Below are 21169 nucleotides of genomic sequence, written 5' to 3' on the forward strand. Positions count from 1 at the left end.
AAGAGTGTAATTAGGAAAAATAGGCAACCAATTATAGACCATTCATTATCTCGAGAATAGTCATTAAAGCATTGGAGAGGTTAATTAGGATCTGTATCCAGAGGTAGATAGCAGCTTTATCTTCTATAAAGGACAGCATTGCTTTGCCAGAGATATGTCTTGCTTAGCAATTTGCTCACATTTTAGAATTTCGCTAGGGCATTTGTTACTTTACTTTAATTCACTCTCGTGTTTCTCATGTAACGATATAGATAAGAGCTTCTTTGATAACATGTGAGGGCCCTAGATTACAAGAAAATTGGCTCTGGGAGGAGTCAATCCCGATGTCCCGGGGTCCTGAGATCAGTTTCTCAAGAAATCCTAAGATATTTATTTTTTTGAAACTGCGCCTCCTAGGAGTAATAAAATTTGTAAGTTACATTAAGAGAGAGATGATCTCAGGAAAGAACACCCGTGTTATCCTAAGTTTGCAGACGTGGCCAAGGTCTTATTCCCTAACTTCCCACTGAGGTTCTTATTATTCCTTTTATAAGCAGTTCATCAGATTCCAACACACAGACAACTTGATTAGGTTAAAGAAACAAAGATTTAATAAACATGCAAGTTAGGATATTAAACTCAAACTGGGCCCAATCATTCTATACTAAACATTATCAATGACATTAATCAAACAATTCCTTCTGGATGGCTAGATACATATGGTAATACTCAGTTCTGTATGGAAAGCTAAAAAGCTAACAGACTATCTTGTGCATCAGCACTATCATCAGCATTATCATTATCAATAACATTAATCAAAAATTCCCTGCTACATAGCTAAATACATATGATAATGCCCAGTTCTACGATGAATGCTAACAGCCTATCTTGCACATCAGCACTATTATCAGCATTATCGTTATCAATAACATTAATCAATAAATCCTTCTACACAGCTAAATACATATGGTAATGCTCAGCTCTACACTGGATGCTAACATACTATCTTGTGTATCAGCATTATCATTAAATTATTACAGATTCTCAGTAGCAATATCATTTAATTCTCTAAGCTAATCTTTGAAACCATATCTCGGTTATCTCAACATTCTCCTAATCATAACAACAACTCAGCACTGCTAAGAAACTATAACACTTTATCGTTCAGGGTCCTTATCTTCTAATCGCTATAGTCCTGTCTTTAGATATCATTAATTCTTTTTTTTTAACTTAATCACTTAACCAAGTTCCTTTCATCCACAGCTAGCAATGAAAATTTTCTGTTTATCTATCTCCGTTTATCATTTTGTTGGGAAGTGGCCCTCTTCAATGGGATGCCCCTTTTTCTTTCCTCAGCTGAGAACAGTGGCAAGTGGCTCTCCTGGCTGTCAACAGTCTTGAATCTTCGTACGACGGGTGCATGGCTCCTCCTTTTATGGATGACTGGCTTGGCTGCAGATCTACAGGACTTTGGGTCTACTGTCTCCACTTATGCATCATCCAACCAACTCTGGAGTGGAGGCTCTGCCACCTTCATTCAACCTACGACCTCAGGAAACTCAATGTGACTCGATCCAGGAACAAGAGAGCGAGCGGGGTGCTCCTGACCTTTTTATTTCCTGCACGTCACGGAGATTCCCGTACTCTACGATATTCTCATAACATTCAAATCCTTACTTACGTGGGTCAAACATCATAACAGCCACCTTCCCTTCTTACCCCTCTCCTGCCCCATTGGTGTGCGATCGCCGGGACGAACTGTCCTTCTCAAATTACTACTCCGGGACTTTGGGTGACACCCCCTTTCGAATTCCATGCAAGTTATGCTGTAACAGCCTGAAAGCTTGACCGATCCCACCCAAGCAGAAGGGCATGACAAAATTGCCATATGTAACTCATTGTGAACAAAGACGACAGGATCCTGACCTTGATTGATTGATACTGGTATTGGGCTGACAGAGGCATTTCACATAGATAACTTAATTATAACAAAATACAATGCAAATCATACAATTTTTGGACGTTTACTCAGTCATAGATAGCTTGCTGATATTATAATATAATATGAATTAAACAATGTCTGATACACTTATTCAGTTATATGTTAACATAATTAACTGTATAATATGGAACTTGGACATATTTACAAGGTTATACTCAGAGAAAACACATATATCTACTCAATTTCTATAGTTCTGATTTGTTAAATTATGAATTGATTGGAATTTATATATTTTCAATCAATCACAATTTAACACATTTGACTTGGCAGGTTGTTATACAGACATAAAAGGAATATGTTTGCAAGATGGGCTTCTTGCATGAATAGGAAAATGATTAGTTTACAGGTATTAGAGAACAATGTATAGAGGTGCCACATCTAATACCTGTTAGTCGATCACTCTTCTATTCATGCCAGAAACCAATCTGGCATGAATAGAAGAGTCTTTTTTTTTTTTTTTTCCAGGATATTTGACAGGATTCCACTTGAGAGGTTGTCTATAACAACCTCTCAAGTGGAATCCTGTCAAATATCCTGGCAAAATTCAAAAGTATTAAGTATAACCATTTCCCTCATCCAAACTTGTAGCTGCATTATATTATTATTATAAGAGGAAGGTGTTTATTGGAGTACCACAAAGTTTGACAGGATTCCACTTGAGAGGTTGTCTATAACAACCTCTCAAGTGGAATCCTGTCAAATATCCTGGCAAAATTCAAAAGTATTAAGTATAACCATTTCCCTCATCCAAACTTGTAGCTGCATTATATTATTATTATAAGAGGAAGGTGTTTATTGGAGTACCACAAAGTTCTCCGCTTGGGCCATTGTTGCTTAACTTGTATATTAATGTTATTTGGATTGATCTGGATTAATAATATACAATTATATGCTGATGATGCAAAGTTAGGAAAGATTGAGGGATATTTCTGATACAGAATCCTACAGGCTGCTTTGAATAATCTTGTTCTATGAGCAAATAGCAGTGAATATTAGTTTCATGTTGGAGACAAGTGAAAAGATCCATCAGTAGATACCCTAGATAATATTAGGGCCTATGAAAATAGACTGAGAGAATGTGGTCGATAAAGTTTGAGTAATAGATGGAAACATATATGGTTAGTAACAGCTCATTCTAGGTGAGAGAGAACTTGAGGTCATCCCTGGAAACTGAATAAGAGTATGCTTGAGAGGTATTCTAGTTCCAGGTTCTTCTCATGGCATGTGGTTAGTGTGTGGAATGGGCTACTAGCGGATGTTGTGATGGCATCTCTAGTGAATGTTTTCATAGAGAGAGAGAAATGATAAGTATTTAGGTATTATCTGATCTGGAAAAGCACCTCTCTTGATGAGCTGACTCCTGAATGAGCCTATATAATAATAATAATAACAAGGTTTCCAGTTATTTTTTTATGTTGCTCCCACTCACAAAAAGGTTATTTGCAAACCTATAGTACATTTTGCCTCGTGGGAGGCCTAAGGATATTTTTTTGTGTGTTTTTAAATATATATTTGTATTTTTAATTATTTTTTTTTTTACATCATATGGAAATCCCACTGTAGAGACCAAACATGGAATTTTTTCAAGCCACTTCATGCCTCCAATAAGTGGGGAAGTGATCTTAACACTGGGTGATGAAATTCATCCCCCACCTAAAGAAAATCACTTGCATCCATGTACACAGCAGAATTCGAACCCACAGCCTGAATGGAGAGCGAGTATGCTAACCAGGCTGGTAAAGATTGATTGATTGAACTGTTCATCTCAGAGCCAAGAGATTTCTGTAGATTTTGTAGTAGTAATTCTAAAAGATATAGTACTATATATATATATTCTTTTAATAGTTAATTCTGTAAGATTGTTGTATTGAAATCTAATTGTTGTTACAGTTGTATATTTCTTTCAGTTTTCTGGATAGGGTACAAACTGTTAAACAGAACGATTATACTCCATCCGAACAGGTAAGACATGTTCTTTTAAAGTCACGTAAATATGTTTCTTACAGTATTATGGAAACTGGTTTCATTTTATATCAAATATACTAATTATGATTTTTTTTTTTCAAAATAGCTCATAATATAAAAGAATCGTTTGTTTGGAACTATGATGATGGTATTGCTTACATGAAACATTTTATCCTTTCCTCTCAGTAACTCAGATCGCAGGCTTGTGCAAGTTTACTCTTGCACAGATTGCTCTCCTTTCAACTACTCCTAATCTTGGGTGATCTCTGGAACTTCTATTCTCCCTTTCCATGGTCTGACAATTATTTCCACTCTTCTGACCCTAGGCGAAGTCACAGAAATTATCCTCACCGGCATAAAGGCCTTCATTCCCTATTCTTCCCATAATTCTCACCAAGCTGGAGTTCTTATAGCACGTCACTTTCAGTAAGCTGGATTTTTTCTTCAACTGCTTTGGTATGTCTTCATTTGAACATTTAAGTTGCTTAAATTGTTTTATAGGATTGATGCAGGGGAAATTGTTTCAACTTGGCTGGAAGGGCCAGAACAAGGGGGGGGGTCATCCCTGGATGTTGGATAAAGATGTAGTTAGTAAGGGTGTGAGGACTAGCCTTTTTGTTTAGAGAGTAGTGAATGGGTTGCCAGAGTCAGTTGTTAGCTTTGTCTCTTAATGGGTTCAAGGAGAAGCATGATGGATTGTGGAGATGGTTGGGTCTCCCACATGAATCTTTGGCCTCCATGGAGGTGTCCATACAATAATGACAGTAATTTTCATTTTTTTTTTTGTTTTACTTGAATTTATAATTGTATTATAATTTCTGATGGTTTCTTGTAATTTTGCAAACTGGTATTGCAGGTTTGACTTATTATCTGTTATAATTACGATATCATGTATATATATATATATGGTATATGTGTGTTTTATCTTCCATTGACTTTTACTCACATGAAATGCTGGTAATTAAAATGGAACAGATGGGGATTGAATAATAGATTAGTGTTCTGGATTGGAGATTCGCTGTTTGATGGGTATTAGCAAGTTGTACACCCTCTGTCCAAAAAGAAACCGAACTGTTCGAAAATAGAAGAAACTAGTGGCGCCACCTGTTGTATCTTTTTTGTTGACGAAAGCGGCAACCTTCATTAGTGTTGTGTCAACTGTTTATGACATTTGTTTCATTAGAAGCCGAGTTATAGTGCCAAGAGTGACAGTGTGTTTTGACGAACAGTCGGTCATCATGATATTCATGCCGTATGCAATGAATTCTCGCTATCAATTGCTTCAAAACTTCGAGATAAAACTCACCATTGACCGTTTGGCCAGGAGGAATGAATTCTTTGTGGATAATGCCCTTGGAATCATAGAAACAAATCAGCATTGTCTTTACTTTTGCCTTCTCCAAGTGACTTTTTTTCGGATGCCCCTCTTCTGGTGGTTTCCACTCAGCACTCTGGTGCTTTGTTTTGGGCTCATACTCAAAGCACCACATTTCGTCACCAGTAATGATCTTTTCAAGGAAGTTTGAGTCCTTATTAGCAGTTTTAATGAGATCCTTGCAGTGTTCAATTCGATACATTTTTTGGTCAGTGAATCACGAATTCAATTTACGAAGGCCCAAACTCTCGATCAAAATGTTGCACACAGTTGATTTTGGAATCCCCAATTCAGCTTCAAACAATCTCGTGGACAATTTCGGGTTTTCTTTGATGAAATCACACACTTTTTGGATGTTAATTTTGCTCAGTCCAGTTTTTGGACAGCCTGGCTTTTCGTCGTCCTCAAGTGTCTTACGACTACTTTGAAATCGCTTAAACCACTCATACACTTGAGTATGGGATACACATTCATCACCATATACTTTTTCAAGCATTTGATGCATTTCGGTAAAACTCTTACCAAGTTTAACACAAAAGTCAATCGCAGCTCTCTGTTTGAAACTCATTTTCTAACCGTTTGTCAAAACACGTTGTCACTCTTGGCACTATAACTCAGCTTCTAATGAAACAAATGTCATAAATAGTTGACAACACTAATGAAGGTTGCTGGTTTCGACAACAACAAGATACAACAGGAGGCACCATTAGTTTCTTCTATTTTCGAAAAGTTCGGTTTCTTTTTGGACAGAGGGTGTATATATCCCAGTAGAGTGAAGTCTAATGACTTTTCAGGCATATCTGTTTTTGGGTTGTTGCTGTTTAACTTTGTTAATGATATGCAGTTGTTTTTGGATGCAAAGTTGGGAAAGAGCTACATGAATTAGATTAGATCTGGTTTTTCAAGAGCACCTGACTAGACTGGAGGAATAGGCAAGTGTGTGGTTGCTAATTCAATGTTGCAGAGTGTAAGGTTTTTAAAATTTGGGCAGTGAAGAAGATTATATGCAGAGTATACATTTGGTGGGAATATTTTAGAGGAAGTGAAGGAAATAAGGGATCTGGAGAATGGTAATGATTAAGGACCTAAAATTTATGGGACACATTGCTAAAATTGTGAGGCATCATAACCACAATGAATTATGGTTATGATGCAGAGGACACTGACATATAGAAGTAAGGAGACTATGCTTCCATTGTATAAGGCCTTGATCAAATAATGAGATATTGATAATGATCAGATAAAGAGATATTGGAAAGGATCCAGAAATGATTGACTAAGGTGGTTTCTGGTCTCTGGAATGTTGAATATGAAGAAAGATTGATGAAATGCAATTTACAGACGGATTTTTTTTTATGCAACTCCTCTAATGCACAAAAAAGGTTGCAAACTTATAAGTGGACTAAGGATTGTTTTTCTGTTTTTATTATTTGAGAGCACCACCCTGCTTATCTTCCGATAAGCATTGTGGTGCTCTCACACTCTAAATTTTATCCCACACTGATAAAATTTATCTACCACCTAAAGACAATCTCATACAGCTATGCCTATAGTGGGATTTGAACCCAGAGCCTACTCATTGGAGAGCATATATGCTAACTTCTGAGCTAATCAGAGTATAGTGGATAGGAGGATGAGCAGATGTAATTGTGACATACAAGTAATCTGATAATGGCCCCTTACCAGAGTTATTACTAAATTAATATGGATGAGGTTTTTCATAGAATGGAATGAAAGACGTATGAGGAAGGTGTGTGTTTGGGGGGGGGGACATAGGAGCGGGTTTTTTTTACATGGGATAGTGGTGGCTGATTTGATATACAGATTTAGAGCATGGCGAGTGTGGAAATGGTGCATGTATTTAAGGTATGGTTGGATGTGCTCTCTGTGTATGACAGTGAGCCTCTTACTGACCCCTTACTGGTATCATTTAGATAAGCAATCTCCTATCCATTTGGCCAATCTATTATCCATCTCTGTCTCCTCTACTTGGATATTATCATAGTATTCAGCAGTTTATCAAATGCCTTTGCATATGCCAAAATTATCCTCCTCTCACATTTATTACATTTTTTAAAAAATGTAAATATTCTGTTAAAGCAAAATCTGCCACTTGCATATTCATACTGTCCATCACAGTGGATAATCTTATATCTCTGTCACCACATATTGTGTTCTTAGCAAATCTCTCCAATACTTTAAATTACAATTACATATCTGTCCCTGCATCACTTATGTGCATTGACATTATTTTGCCTTCTTTCCTCTCCTTAAGGATGCACCCTATTGCAAAACTGTTACTAAGTATAAAGCACAAGTTAACTGATTTGCACATTGCCTTAAAATGCACGATGATATGTTATCCATTCCATCCCTAAAATTTTGCCTACTCAACAACACTTCAATACACTGACAAAAGTGCCCATTAAATTATTCTACAACACTCTCTGTTAGAATCATCATCACTATCTACTAGTGTCACCATTCCATAATCATTCTTCCTTTGCATGCCATTATAGCAGATGATTCTTCAGGGGCTCCTGTCTTGGGAGTATGCGGTTAGCAGCCACAGGGTCCTGAGCTATGCCTGACATTTCTTCTGCTTGTGTCAGGTTCCTTCTATATTCTTTCCTGTATAGCCTTAGCCTTACTTGGCTGGCTCTTGCTTACTTTAACCCAGAGGGTATTAGATTACTTGAAATCCGAGGGTGTCTCTCCTTTTCCTAACTTCTACTCTAGCTTATAGAGGACAGCAGCTCTACTAGTACTTGCTGGAGCACAGTGGTGGAGAAGGCAATGGGAAACCACTTCACTAATATTCCCTAGAAAATTTTAGTAGCAATGGATAGAACTTATAAGGGGGCAGCTACCAGCCTGGCAAACCAAGGTGGCGTCTCTTGGTACAGAGAGGAAAAGAAGATGCACATTGGAATGGATACAATATCGGGAAATAAGGATACTTCAAGGGCTGATATTTCTCCCGATCAAACATCTAAAAGCGACTTAAAACAAGCTATAAACAAACTGAAAATGAAAGATTGCCAGAGAATCAAAATTGCAACATGGAATGTGAGAACAATGAACAGACGTAGAAAATTAGAAAATCTCAAACAAGAAATAGACAAAGGAAAAATTGATATCATAGGGCTCTGTGAAGTCAGATGGGAAGGAATAGGTGATTTTTAGTGATGAAGTAAAAAAATAATAAAATAAATAAATCAGCTAACGCCTTTTACTCCCTTATAGGGAGTAGGTGAGGCCTTTATTACCCTATCTAGCGTTTGGAGACTGAGTGGACAGTTCAATTTCCACCGGTAGCCAATCAGAGATAGCTGGCCCATGTCTATCACTAATTATAGGCAGCCACCAATGATGAGGCTGGCAAACAAGTGCTGCCATCTCTTGGTACCTAACCCTAACAGGATGTTACTGTCTGAAATAATGTGGGTACTACGGTCGATTTTCTCGAGTTTACGGGATGAAAAACCCAAGTTTCCAGGAGGAAAAACCCGCTTTCCCGTGCTAGAGATCAACTAACTCGGGAATCGGTCGAAAATAGGCTTAGAAAAGTTCCTCCAGTCGGCTAGTCGATGACTGGATTTGAACCTAAGTCTAATTTCGAACGACCAAGCACAGAGGATACAAGCGCCACTTCCACTGAGCTACACAGGCCCACCACTAGTGATGAAGTAAGGGTAATTTACTCAGGTGGAGATAAAAAGGAAAAGGAGTGCACTTGTTTTTAATAAATGAACAGCAAAGAGCATCATTAGCATAAAATGTTCTAAATGACAGGATCATAGTAGTAAAATTGAAGGCTGAACCAGTGGACATAACAATAATGCAGGTATATATGCCAACAAGTGACCATTCATATGAGGAAATACAGGAAATGTACAAATAATTACAAGAACTAATTAAGGAAGAAAAAAGAAAAGACTATATGATTATAATGGAGTAGGAAGATACGGACTAGGTAATAGAAATGAGAGAGGGGAAAGGTTAGCGGAATTCTGTAAAGAAAATAAGCTAATAATTACAAATACTTGGTTTAAAAAAATCTAAGAGAAGACTATACACATTGAAAAAACCTGGAGATACAGAAAGGTATCGAATTGATTACATTATAGTGTAAAATTTTGTCTCTCTTATTTATTCTTATTATTTACTCTTTATATTCTCTTATCTTTACCTCTTGGTTATTCTTAATTATACTAAAACTTTATCTTCAATCTTAAACCTCTTAACTTCAATATCTCTCTTGGCCGATCTATACTTACAAGAACGATGCTAGTGGTTTGTGGGACAAAGGAAATAGGCGGATACCTATTCCTTTGTCTCACACTGGTTCAGATTCCTTTTTCAGATTCAGGGAAAATTTATTTTTCACTGCGCCACCCCGGATCCTAGATTAACAGATAGTGTAGAATCGAGGAACCAGAACACAGTTTAGCATATAATCTTATGTCACTAAGAGTTACGTTTGCGGTCGTAGCCTCTCAAAATTTAATTTCCCGCTATGGTTCGTTTCATGAGCAAGTGCAACAGAGAAGGAAATCAGGCAAGTCATCAGTTAAACAAAAGAAATGAAACTTTGTACATACTATGAATTCACTCTTGATATTTAATCTGCAATTGCTACTGAATGAGCACTAATTTACTTAGATTCTCAATATCTATCTTAGCATGCATGACAAAGAACTTCAGTTAATGCTTATACAATTTACACTTGAAAATTCACACTTATTTCATAATACTAAGGACAATTATTAGCTGAACAATTAGACTAGCTTCATGCGCTCTTATACAATTTCTTCTCGCAACATTCTCATAACCTTTTCTATCATTAAAAGACAATTCTAAGGCACCACGTGCTCTCGATTAATTCACTTAACAAAATGGTCAAAATTCTCATTATTACTTTATCATTCAAAGAAAATTTTCTCTAAAGACCTTCCTAAAGTTTACATACATTCCTCTAATACACATATACACATGATAAAACATGAATTGTACGTTAGCTGGGGACTTATCTGGGCACTTTACATATCTCGTCTGGACAATTTCTTTCCACACCACGTTCCTTCATGCCTTCTCTGAGGTATTTTTCAAGGTTTCAGTTTGCACTTACTTCTGCCGCCAAAAATAGGAAGACGTTGTTTCACGGTGAACTCGTTCAACATCATAACGACATCTCAGTTAAGCATTGATGAATACCTTCTGCTGGGCTGGTCACCGTCCAGTAATTTGTTCGAATTCTACAGCAAAGTTCCTCTATCCTTGTCTCGAATCCATGAGGAATGAGGGGACGCCACGAGGAGGCCACATACATATCAGCAAGACCGCCCGAAAACTCCAGAGCGCAACTCCGCACAAGAGCAAGAGTAAAAACTCCGTCTAAAGAACCTAAAGCACAAGAGATAAGAGACCTGAGAGCTTCCTTGGCGCTGCACGACTTTTTAAATTGCGCACCACACGTTCACTCCACGTCACCGATAACTCCTCCCATTTTCTCAGCGTCACCTGACGTCACCAGTATACTGCGCGCCACACACTGAAATCTTAGCCTACTCTTCTGCACGTATGAGTGTGGGGGGGGGGGGGATTTATTTGCTCACGAAAGGATGCGCGTGTTTTGATTCCGGCCATTGCTATTTAATTGGATTACCTCTTTCTCCCAGCAATTTATAAATACTTACACTTAAGCAGTTTAGTAATTCTCAATACTTTATAATATCACATATTAAATGAAGGATTTTCAGCTTAGTAACATTTTAGTGAAATTTACAAGAGTCTAGTACATTCTGGTACATCAATAATTGATTCAAAATTGCAAGCCCATGTTAAGTCTGAAGGAAACGTAAATTAATTTAATTTTTGTTTAATTCAGAACTTAACAATAGTAAAGCAAGGATATAAGAATAGCGTAAAAAATGCATGCACTTTTCCTGGAGCTGATATTTACTCTGACCACAACCTACTATTCATAGAAATAAATGTGAAACTAAAGAAGGTATGAAAAGGAAAAAATGGAACTTGGTGAAATTAAAAAATACCAAGAAATTTGGAAATAGATTGGAGAAAGAATTAGAGGAAACAAGTTTTGTCAAAACTGAAGATCCAGAAAAGAAATGGGAACAAGTTAAAGAGAAAATAAAGAAGATTGCAGAAAATGAAATTGGATATGTAAGAGCTAAAAGAATAAAAAAAAAAACTTGGATAACTAATGAGATGATTTCTCTAATGGAATAAAGACGAAAATGGAAAAATAAAGACACCCCAGAAGCATAAATACAATATAGAACCCTGAATGACAAATTGAGAAGAGAAGCAGAAAGAAGTAGAGAAGATTGGCTTAAAAAACAATGTGAAGAAATGGAAAATTATGAGAGAGTGGGAAGGTATGATCTTTTGTACGAAAAAACAAGAAAAATGAATCACACGAGAAATAGAATTCAAGCTAGAGGCATAGAAAATAAGAATGGGAAAATCATAACTGAAGAAGATAAAATCCTAACGAGATGGAAAGAATACATTGAAGATCTATATGACAAGGAAAATAGACCAAATGAGTTATACCATTAGAAGATATAAAGACGGCAAATGAAGATGATCTAGGTCCAGAGATTTTGAAGACAGAAGTAGAAATAGCCATTAAAGAACTAAAATGTGGAAAGGCAGAAGGAATAGATGAAATAACTGCAGAATTCCTGAAACAACTTCAGAAGAAAGGAACTGAAGAAATAACCAAAATAATAAATTTATTTTATAACGAAAGAGAATTAAGATTTTATGACCTTAATATTTATACTTATACCAAAGAAAAGTAATGTAGTGAACTGCAAGGATTTTAGAACAATAAGCCTTATTTCCTATACATTAAAAATATTTATGAGAATCCTAACATGGAGAATTGCATCTAAGGTGGAAGAATTTCTTGGAGAAGATCAGTTTGGTTTCAGGAAGGGTAGGGGAACAAAAGATGTGATTGGACTGTTAAGAATAATAAGTAAAGAAGTCTGGAAATGAATAAAGAAGTTAATATCTGTTATAGAGATTTTGAAAAAGCTTTTGACTTTGTTAAATGGGATAAGATGGTGGAAGTAATGGTAAAAATTGGTATAGATTGGAATGACAGAAAACTAATTATTTCACTATATATGGGACAAACTGCCATGGTGAGAGACATATATGGTTCAACAGAGCTTATTGTATCGTTGGACGAGGAGTAAGACAAGGCTGTTCTCTGTCACCAATTTTGTTTAACAGGTATTCCGAAGCAATGTTAAAAGAAGCACTGGAGAATTCAGAAGAAGGAATAAAGATTGGAGGTAGACAGATATTTGCAATATGGTATGCAGATGACAAGGCATTATCAAATACTGAAACAGGACTACAACAACTGTTGAACAGATCACTGGAATCCTTTATCAATAATGGAATGAAAATTAATATAAGAAAAACAAAGGTAATAGGATAATAAGAGGCAAATATGGATATCAGAATAAATGAGGAAAAATTGAATCAAGTAAAGACATTTAAATATCTAGGAAGTGTGATTAGCAGTGATGGAAGATGTAAAAGTGACATAAAAGCAATAATGGGAAGAGATGCCTTTAATAGAAAATGGAATTTATTTAGAAGTAAAATGGGCAGAAACCTAAAAAGACTAAAATATTTTATGTGTGGAGTGTTGCCCTCTGTGCAGCTAAAACTTGGATGTTGAAGAAAGAAGAAATTAAGATTTTGGAAGCTTTGAGATGTGTGGATTTGAAGAAGGATGGAAGAAATCAAATGAAAAGATAAAATAACTAATGAAGAGGTCTTAAAAAGAGTAGATAATATTAATTAGGGAAGTTTTGGATACTCCACCCCAAAGTTGTGGACTATATTCTAAATTTTGGATACTCCACCCCAAAGTTGTGAACTATATTTTCATTTTGTCCTTTTAAAAAATCAAATCCTTCCTTAGAATACTAGATGGGTTTTGGATATAACCAAGCATTCCAAAGGAGGTTTGGGATGCACCACCCGAAATGTGAGAATAGTGTTCTAAGGCCTTACAGATTTTTGATTTATAGTGTTAGGAGTCAAGCAGAAGAGAAGTAATGCTTAGAACAAAAAAGACTACATGTGATTTGTTTGAGCCAAAATAAGCGAGATAATGAAAGTCAGCCGAAGAGTAGAAAACATGATTTGGGGGCAGTGATCTGAACATTACCAAATGTGAGGAAGAGTTAGGCAGCAAGATCTTTCTTTCAAGAAATAAGACAGGATTGTTTTTATAGATTTGGTAGATTAAATTATTTTTGTCCTAGTTGAGAAAGCAAGAAGATCAGTCTTTAATTGTTTGAATCTTGAATTATTTAAGTACTACAAAGTTTTATAAATCAGAAACTATGAATAAGATTTAAGATTAGCGAGAGAAGATCATTGATGTGTATGAGGAAGATTGGGTGAAAGCGCAGAAGGCATATGTATACTGCAGGATTAAAGGAAAAAAATCTGATTAGAAGAAATCACTGACCAGAGAGGAAGCTAGCAATCCCATTATAAATGGCAGGAGGATGATAAGATGGTAGCTTGCTTGGTGAGGAGGCCTTGGTTCCAGACTCATTCTAATGACCTGGAAATATCAAGAACAGGGTAACAACTTATTACTCATGGCAGTGTGAGATGTAAACATTTTCTGACAACAGAAAAAAAAAAAAAAAAAAGTGAACAATTTATTTATTGTTTATGCATCAATGCATACAATATTTTTAACAATTATGTTACAAAACATCATAAAGTAATTATAGAAGATAGCGATAAATAATTATTTTATATTTAAGATATTTGTACATATGTAAATAAAATATTTAACTGAGTTGATTTTTTTTTTTTTTTCAAACATTCCTCATTTGACTCAATCACTGCCCTGAAATTTTCACATGAATTTGTGTAATTACATTATGTAATTATCATAATTGAAGTTTCGAGGTTCATTTGTGGTTTCTCAGTATTCCACAAGCTGTTGATTATTGAAAATACATGTTCTGTTTCTGCATTCATTTTCAGCAATCGGAATTAATTCGATAATATTTTTTTCCAAGTTTCAAAGTGGATAGCATTGTGCGTGTATGACTTTGAATGAGATTAATAAACAAACATATTCAGATATTTACTTATTAATTCATTAACTGTTCTATTAACAATGTGAATACAAGAAAAACATTTAAATATTACTCTTGGAAATAATATTCTCCCCAATAGTTGATGATGATTCCAAAGGCAAATTATATTTGTATGAAAAACACTGTAATAATAAACACTGCTTTCAGTGCATGCTGATGAACTGACAAAATTGTACAAACTTACACAAAACAAAACAAAAAAAAAGTTAATAGCATCTTAAAAACTAATTTCAAACATATTTGAAATCCAGGACATTTACTAAGTTAGGACAATATACTAGAATCCAGGTGTTAAGTTCTGAATAAAACTAAAAGTGGTTAACTTATAATTTCTTCAGAGCTTAACATGCATTTTAAAACTTTGCACATACTGATATGTCAAGCAGGTAAAATTAAGTGTAAAGGTGCCAGACAAATTAGTAATTTTAGAATTCTGTTATTTATCCCTTAATATTATAATGGATTTTGTTGTGATTAAATCCACTGCCTAAGCTTTGCTAAAAATAGTACTGAGTGAAGGTCTAACGGATCGAAGATCGATTGCCAGAGGCAATGCATGTGCGCCAGAATACGCATTGACCGTGAAGGGAAGATAGTGATAAATAACTATCACTATCTTCCCTTCATGCGACTAAACCCCCCACCACCACCAAAGAGATTACTAGGGAAGAATGTGGCGCTAGTGAAGGGAGTTGTACTTTGAAGTAAGCAAGGAAGGTAAAGGATATGACGTAGTATGGAAGTGTAGGGGCACGTAATTTAAAAAGGCAATGCAACGTCGGACTGGGGCTCTTTTTCTCTCATTCGTCGGATCCTCTGCCAGAGTCCCTTGCCGGTCAGTCGTCTGCTCTTGTGGGAGTCATACTCTCCATGCCCCAATGTTCATCCGGTTTCTTGGGCGAAGCATCGAGCCACAAGTGAGGAAAGAATGCTGAGCAGTCCTTGAGAATCTGCTGATAGAAAGTTCGTCCAGTGGAGCTGAGGTCCGGTATGCAGTATAGACAGTATCAGTGTTGCCAACTTAGCGACTTTTGAGCTCTCATGGCATACCCCAAAATATTTTATCACATACCTCTGTTGTGTCGAGAAAATGTGATAAGTCATCTCCCTTTTCCGACCCAACATAGGGTTAGCTCAGAAGGAGTGGATAAGGATATACTTATGCCTCCAAACAGAAAATGTGCTCATTAAAGACCCAAGAAACGCGTATATCCAGATTAGTAAATTCTAAGCAATGTTAAAGTATCCCATAAACTAATTAGAGAAGGTTTGTTAAATCTATTAAGGTAGAAAATCATGTATAAATTCTAAAAAGATGTGTACAAGCTAATAATAGTTTTAGGCCATGTCAAAGATAGTTTGTGGCCACGGTATCCAATCGGCAGCCGCCGTATGTATAACGACACCACCAAGTGAGGGCGCTGTTTTGGAGTATATAGATTTCGGCGGGGATTTGAATCGGCCTCTTTTCTTCTCGTTTCGTCAGTACCTGGTTTCCTGTGCGGAAGGCTGTATAGTTGTGAAAAGCTTGCCGCCATGCATAGCAAGAATCTCCCCTTGCTATGTGTGCTACGTGGATCAAAGTTGCAGCTATAGTGCGTCCAGATTACTAAGAAGAAAGGGCCACTGATGAGTTAATGTCAGTGTATTAATCAGTGTAAGAGTGTTTCGTTTCATGTGGAACAAAGGAATAGTGAAGCTGCCATTAAAGAAAGTACAGTAAGGAGATCCGAATATCCAGATAAAGCAAGAACAGTAAGCAGAAATCTTTTCATATTAATACCAGAGTAACCGTGGAGTAAGGAGAACTGATCTTTAAGAACACGGCCCATTTCCGTGAAGTGTTACAAGAATTGTCTGTGTTTTGGACATTTTGTCTATATCTAAGAAAAAGGCATCTTAGGCTTAAGCCAAGTAGGAGACCGAGGCTACGAACTGTTTGTGTCTAAAGGACATTAATGTTATACTATTAAGATCTAATTGAATGCTAACTAAAATTTTGGGGGAGGATTAAGTCTAAAATATAAGAAAGAGCAGTGCCTCAAGAAATCTATGTCAGAGTTACAGAATTGACTTGTATATATATGTAATTAGCATGTGTGATAGTAGATTGGTAATTTAGTATATGTTGTCAGAGTCTGAGGATAGTTATATATATATATATATATATAAGTGAAGGAATTTGTGTCAGTAAAGGATTACAGTGTAGAAATTTTGGATGTGTTAAATTAAGAAAAGGGAGGGAACCCAGACTCTTTTAATTAAAGGTTTAACTAACATGTATCTTTATGTTTTGTGCTAAAATAAACGTATTTCTTTATGGGTAATCAAATGAGTATGTCATGCTTTCTTTAGATTGAATTACCGCTTGGAAAATTACGAACCGTGTATAAAAGGGGAATCCACTAGTAATATATGAAACGGGACCACGACTGCATACTTCATGATCCCTGTATTTTCTTTCTATGTAATCTTGGATAGTATATCAGAATTAGTTGCCGGCTGGCACAGTCATTAAAATAATACAAATTTGTCGGCAAAAGAATTAACTGATAATACAAAATTAATAACAATAGGAAAAAAAAGGGTTTAAGAATAAGAGATAAGACACTAAGACCAAAGACGAAGATATAACACCGCCAAGGGGTACGCATACCACAGGTTGAGAATCTGTGGTATGCGTACCCCTATTCTAGAGCTTTTATTTGGGCTGACTTTTATCTCCCTGTTTAGGAAAAGGCTAGATAAAAGCTTGCTTCCATGTCGTTGGATAGATGCTAGATGAGTGGTTTAAGAACTCATCTAGTATCTCTCTCCAACATGTAGCTTGTAAAGTTACTGTTTGCCATAGTGATATTGCAAAACATCATTATAACAAACTGCTGAATCATCAAAAAAAAAAAAAAGAAGCACAATACTGTTCTAAAGGAAATTTATTATTATAGGAAGCTACCTTATGTAATAAACTATTGTCTTATAATTTTCAAGAAATTATATTCTGGTTTGAACTCCAAGCATATTCAGTGTTTGCGTATGAAGTAAGTATCTTCATGACTAGTCTGCTTGTGTGTAGAGGCTGTTGACTTTATTATTATTATTACTACGGGCTACTCCAGGAGTCCTTAGACTCATCGAGGGAGGCCCTAAACATCATGTTCACACAACTGTTCAACATTCTCACAGTATCTATCATACCTTGCCTTGAACTCGCTCACTGTCATAGCACCCACAACAGACTCCGGCAGCTTATTCCACTCATTTACCACTCTAAAAGTAAAGAACCCAGCTCTAACACCCCTGCTAACCACGCTCTTGCCCAGCTTCCATGGGTGTCCCCTAGTTCTCCCACCACCAGTCCTGATCTCAAAAATATCCTCTGAATTAATCCTATAGAATCCTTTTAGCAATTTGAATGTCTCAATCTTATCTCCCCTTTTCCGCCTATCAACTAGTTTCTGCAACCCACAAATCTTCAACCTGTTCTCATATGGTTCATTCCATAGACCTGCTATCATCTTAGTCACTCGCCTCTGGATCCTCTCCACCTCCTCCCCATCAAGAAGGAACCGAGGTGACCAAATCTGGGCACAGTAGTCAAGATGAGTTCTCACAACCTGACACATACTTCGACTCCTCACTTTGCATACACTTTCTACACATTCTCCCACCACTATCACTTTCAATCCAAACTCCAGCCTCATTCGGGAATGCATACATTCCACACACATCACATTGGACAAATTCTCTCACATTATAGTTTTTGAACAATGGCGTCGTATTTTTGGACGCCATTATCTTACGTCGCATTGGCGCCATATTCAAATCTATGAAACGTATCGTTAAATACTAAATTAATTAACGGAATTTACACCAAAATCACACAGACACAACAAGCTACCAAATTTAGACAATATTACGTTATGATTTTTAACATATATTCTAATTTCCATTCAAAATTGTACTTAGCTTTCGTCAGCTCCCTGAAAACATGACCATTCGCCTGGCCCTCTAGCAGCGACTATGACTTCACATCAGTTGCTTCAGTATCCCATAATGCAAACCCACTTCTTTTCAACTTTTAAAGGATGAAAATGACAGTATAATTTCTTATCAGTTATAACATTATTATTATTATTAGTTGGCCATTTCCACAGAGTTACTCATTATAGAAGATCCACTGTAACCATTGTTAACACAATATGTATCATACCTCTCCTTGAACTCACTCACCAGTGAAGCACTTAAAACAACTCTAGCAACCTTGTCTTAACACTCTTTTTAACCACACACACACACACACACTCTTATACAATTTCCAGAAATGACTCCTTGTTCACTCCCTTCCTACCATGTAATGAAAAAAGCATCCATGTACGTGTTGCCATGCCAAAAAAAAAAAGTCCTGCCGTGTATGTACTCAGCTAGTATGTACTTCATAACCCAGTGGAAAAACATTCTGTAACAAACTATTTTATTCTTGTGCTCCCTGCAGAATGCTATAGTGAGGATTGACTGCATAACAGATGCACTCTGTTTTTATGAGTACATATACTGTAATTTCAACTGGGATGATCAGTTTGATCCTTTCTATGAAATTTCATATGCATTACAGATGCACTGAAATAATTTATACACTGAATTCAAATCTGTTTTCAGAATTTCTCTGTTGCCCATCAGTTTAAGGTAAATTACAATAAACCTGTGTATAGAGAAAACTGTAATAAAATCTAAGATATGACTATCACAAAACTATATATAATTATTTATTTATTTTATTTTAATAAGCATACTAGATCATTTGGAAGCCAACAATACTCAGCTGGTACATCAGAATTCCATCTTTGTAGTAATAACTGCTTTTCTAGGGTGGCCATATTCATTGCCTAAGCAACAAGTTTAGTCAGGAAAATCACTATATGTGATATGAATAATTTTAGTGCAGTCTGTGGTGTAGCTAGAGCTTTTGCTGCCCCTCTCAATACACAAAAAATACTACAAAAAGTCGAAACGATGTATAGGGAAATAAATTAAAACACTATGTTTATTTTTGAAGTAAAACTTTAATTTCAACATTCTAAAATGTTATTTTTCTTGACTTTCTGTTAGCAGAATTGTCGTCTATTTCATACTAATGTAGGTAATTCTTAATCAGTTTTATTTAGAAAAACTCCTCTCACAACTAGCGACACTTACAGCAATTGTGACGTAAATTCGCAGTAATATTACATTATTTGGAAATGAGTTCTCGAGATTGTATTTTAGAATTAACTGACTGCAAAAGTTCAAAAAGGTTGAAAGTGCTGCCCAGGGTGGATCGCCCTCCTCCCTAGCTACGCCTCTGAATGCAGTATTAATGTTGTTTTCTGAAAAAGTGGATGGGTTGGTGATTGGTTAAAACAAAAATTATGTTTACAATCAGCATGCCAAAGTGGGAAAAAAACAAACAGTTAATTCATCCAAAGAGTAAAACAAGTTTTGTTCTTTGCATTATTTAGCATTATTGCTGTGCATCCATGCTGAGTTTCTCTTATGAAAATTAATCAGGTCATTGGATATGTTGATTGCATATTGTATTCAGTCTCGTTTTAATATACAAAATTATTCAGTATTTTATTATAATTTAGTTCATGTCAGTTATTGTCTTTTCATTGATAATTACAGGACATATTACGATGTCGAGTTCTAACATCAGGGATATTTGAGACCAAATTTCAAGTGGACAAAGTGAATTTTCAGTAAGCATGAACGAGCTATTAATTTTGTTATCTTGTCATTATAAAAGAACAGCAGTGTGTGTGAGAGAGAGAGAGAGAGTAAATGGCAAACAAATATTTCTGATGTGGCTTTCTTTAAGTAGTGAATATTTGGATTAACCATAATAGATTTAGTTTAATCCTTTATCCCAGTGAGAGCAAACAAAGTTTGCGCCTGAAAATATCTTCAGGACTAAATATAGTGTTGTACTATCTTATCCAGTAAGTAGTGCAACACCAAGGCAACTCGTGGCAAAGGTGGAGCAAGCTACCAGGCACTTCTAACCCAGTATCTCCCATAATGCAAAACACATTTCCTATGTGGATATGTATGTTGTTAGAAGTGCCTGGTAGCTTGCTCCACCTTTGCCACGAGTTGTCTTGGTGTTGCACTACTTACTGGATAAGATAGTACAACACTATATTTAGTCCTGAAGATATTTTCAGGCGCAAACTTTGTTTGCTCTCACTGGGATAAAGGATTAAACTAAATCTATTATAGTCTAACCTAGTGATAAATAAATTTTCAAACATCTTTCTCTAAATCCAGAGTAATTTTTAAAAAAGGTGATAAACCTTTTGGCAACTCCCATAGGCACAGATGACTTGCTACTGCTTCTGCCTGGTATCTCCAGCTCTGGGCCTGGCTCCCACTGAAGAGACCTCAATAAAGGTCGAAACTAGTCTGGGTAGATGGCCAATCCCTTTAATGCATAACAGTATATATATATACATATCCACATAGGAAATGTGTTTTGCATTATGGGAGATACTGGGTTAGAAGTGCCTGGTAGCTTGCTCCACCTTTGCCACGAGTTGCCTTGGTGTTGCACTACTTACTGGATAAGATAGTACAACAGTATATTTAGTCCTGAAGATATTTTCAGGCGCAAACTTTGTTTGCTCTCACTGGGATAAA

General features: G+C 36.1%; 1 protein-coding gene across 1 annotated transcript in view; it reads left to right on the plus strand.

Moving 5' to 3' along the window:
* LOC150103302 (guanine nucleotide-binding protein G(s) subunit alpha-like) overlaps positions 1–21169 on the plus strand; it is a 253593-nt gene that overhangs the window by 178459 nt on the left and 53965 nt on the right. Inside the window, exons 6-7 of the mRNA XM_090397340.1 lie at positions 3889–3943; positions 20159–20232. Of these exons, the coding sequence (XP_090253466.1) occupies positions 3889–3943; positions 20159–20232 (129 nt within the window). The remainder of the gene's footprint in view (positions 1–3888; positions 3944–20158; positions 20233–21169) is intronic.

Source organism: Typopeltis vanoorti, chromosome 9 (genome assembly GCF_054136105.1).
Source record: "Typopeltis vanoorti isolate ZY-2024b chromosome 9, IOZ_Tvanoo_1.0, whole genome shotgun sequence".
Classification (NCBI taxonomy): Eukaryota; Metazoa; Arthropoda; class Arachnida; order Uropygi; family Thelyphonidae; genus Typopeltis; species Typopeltis vanoorti.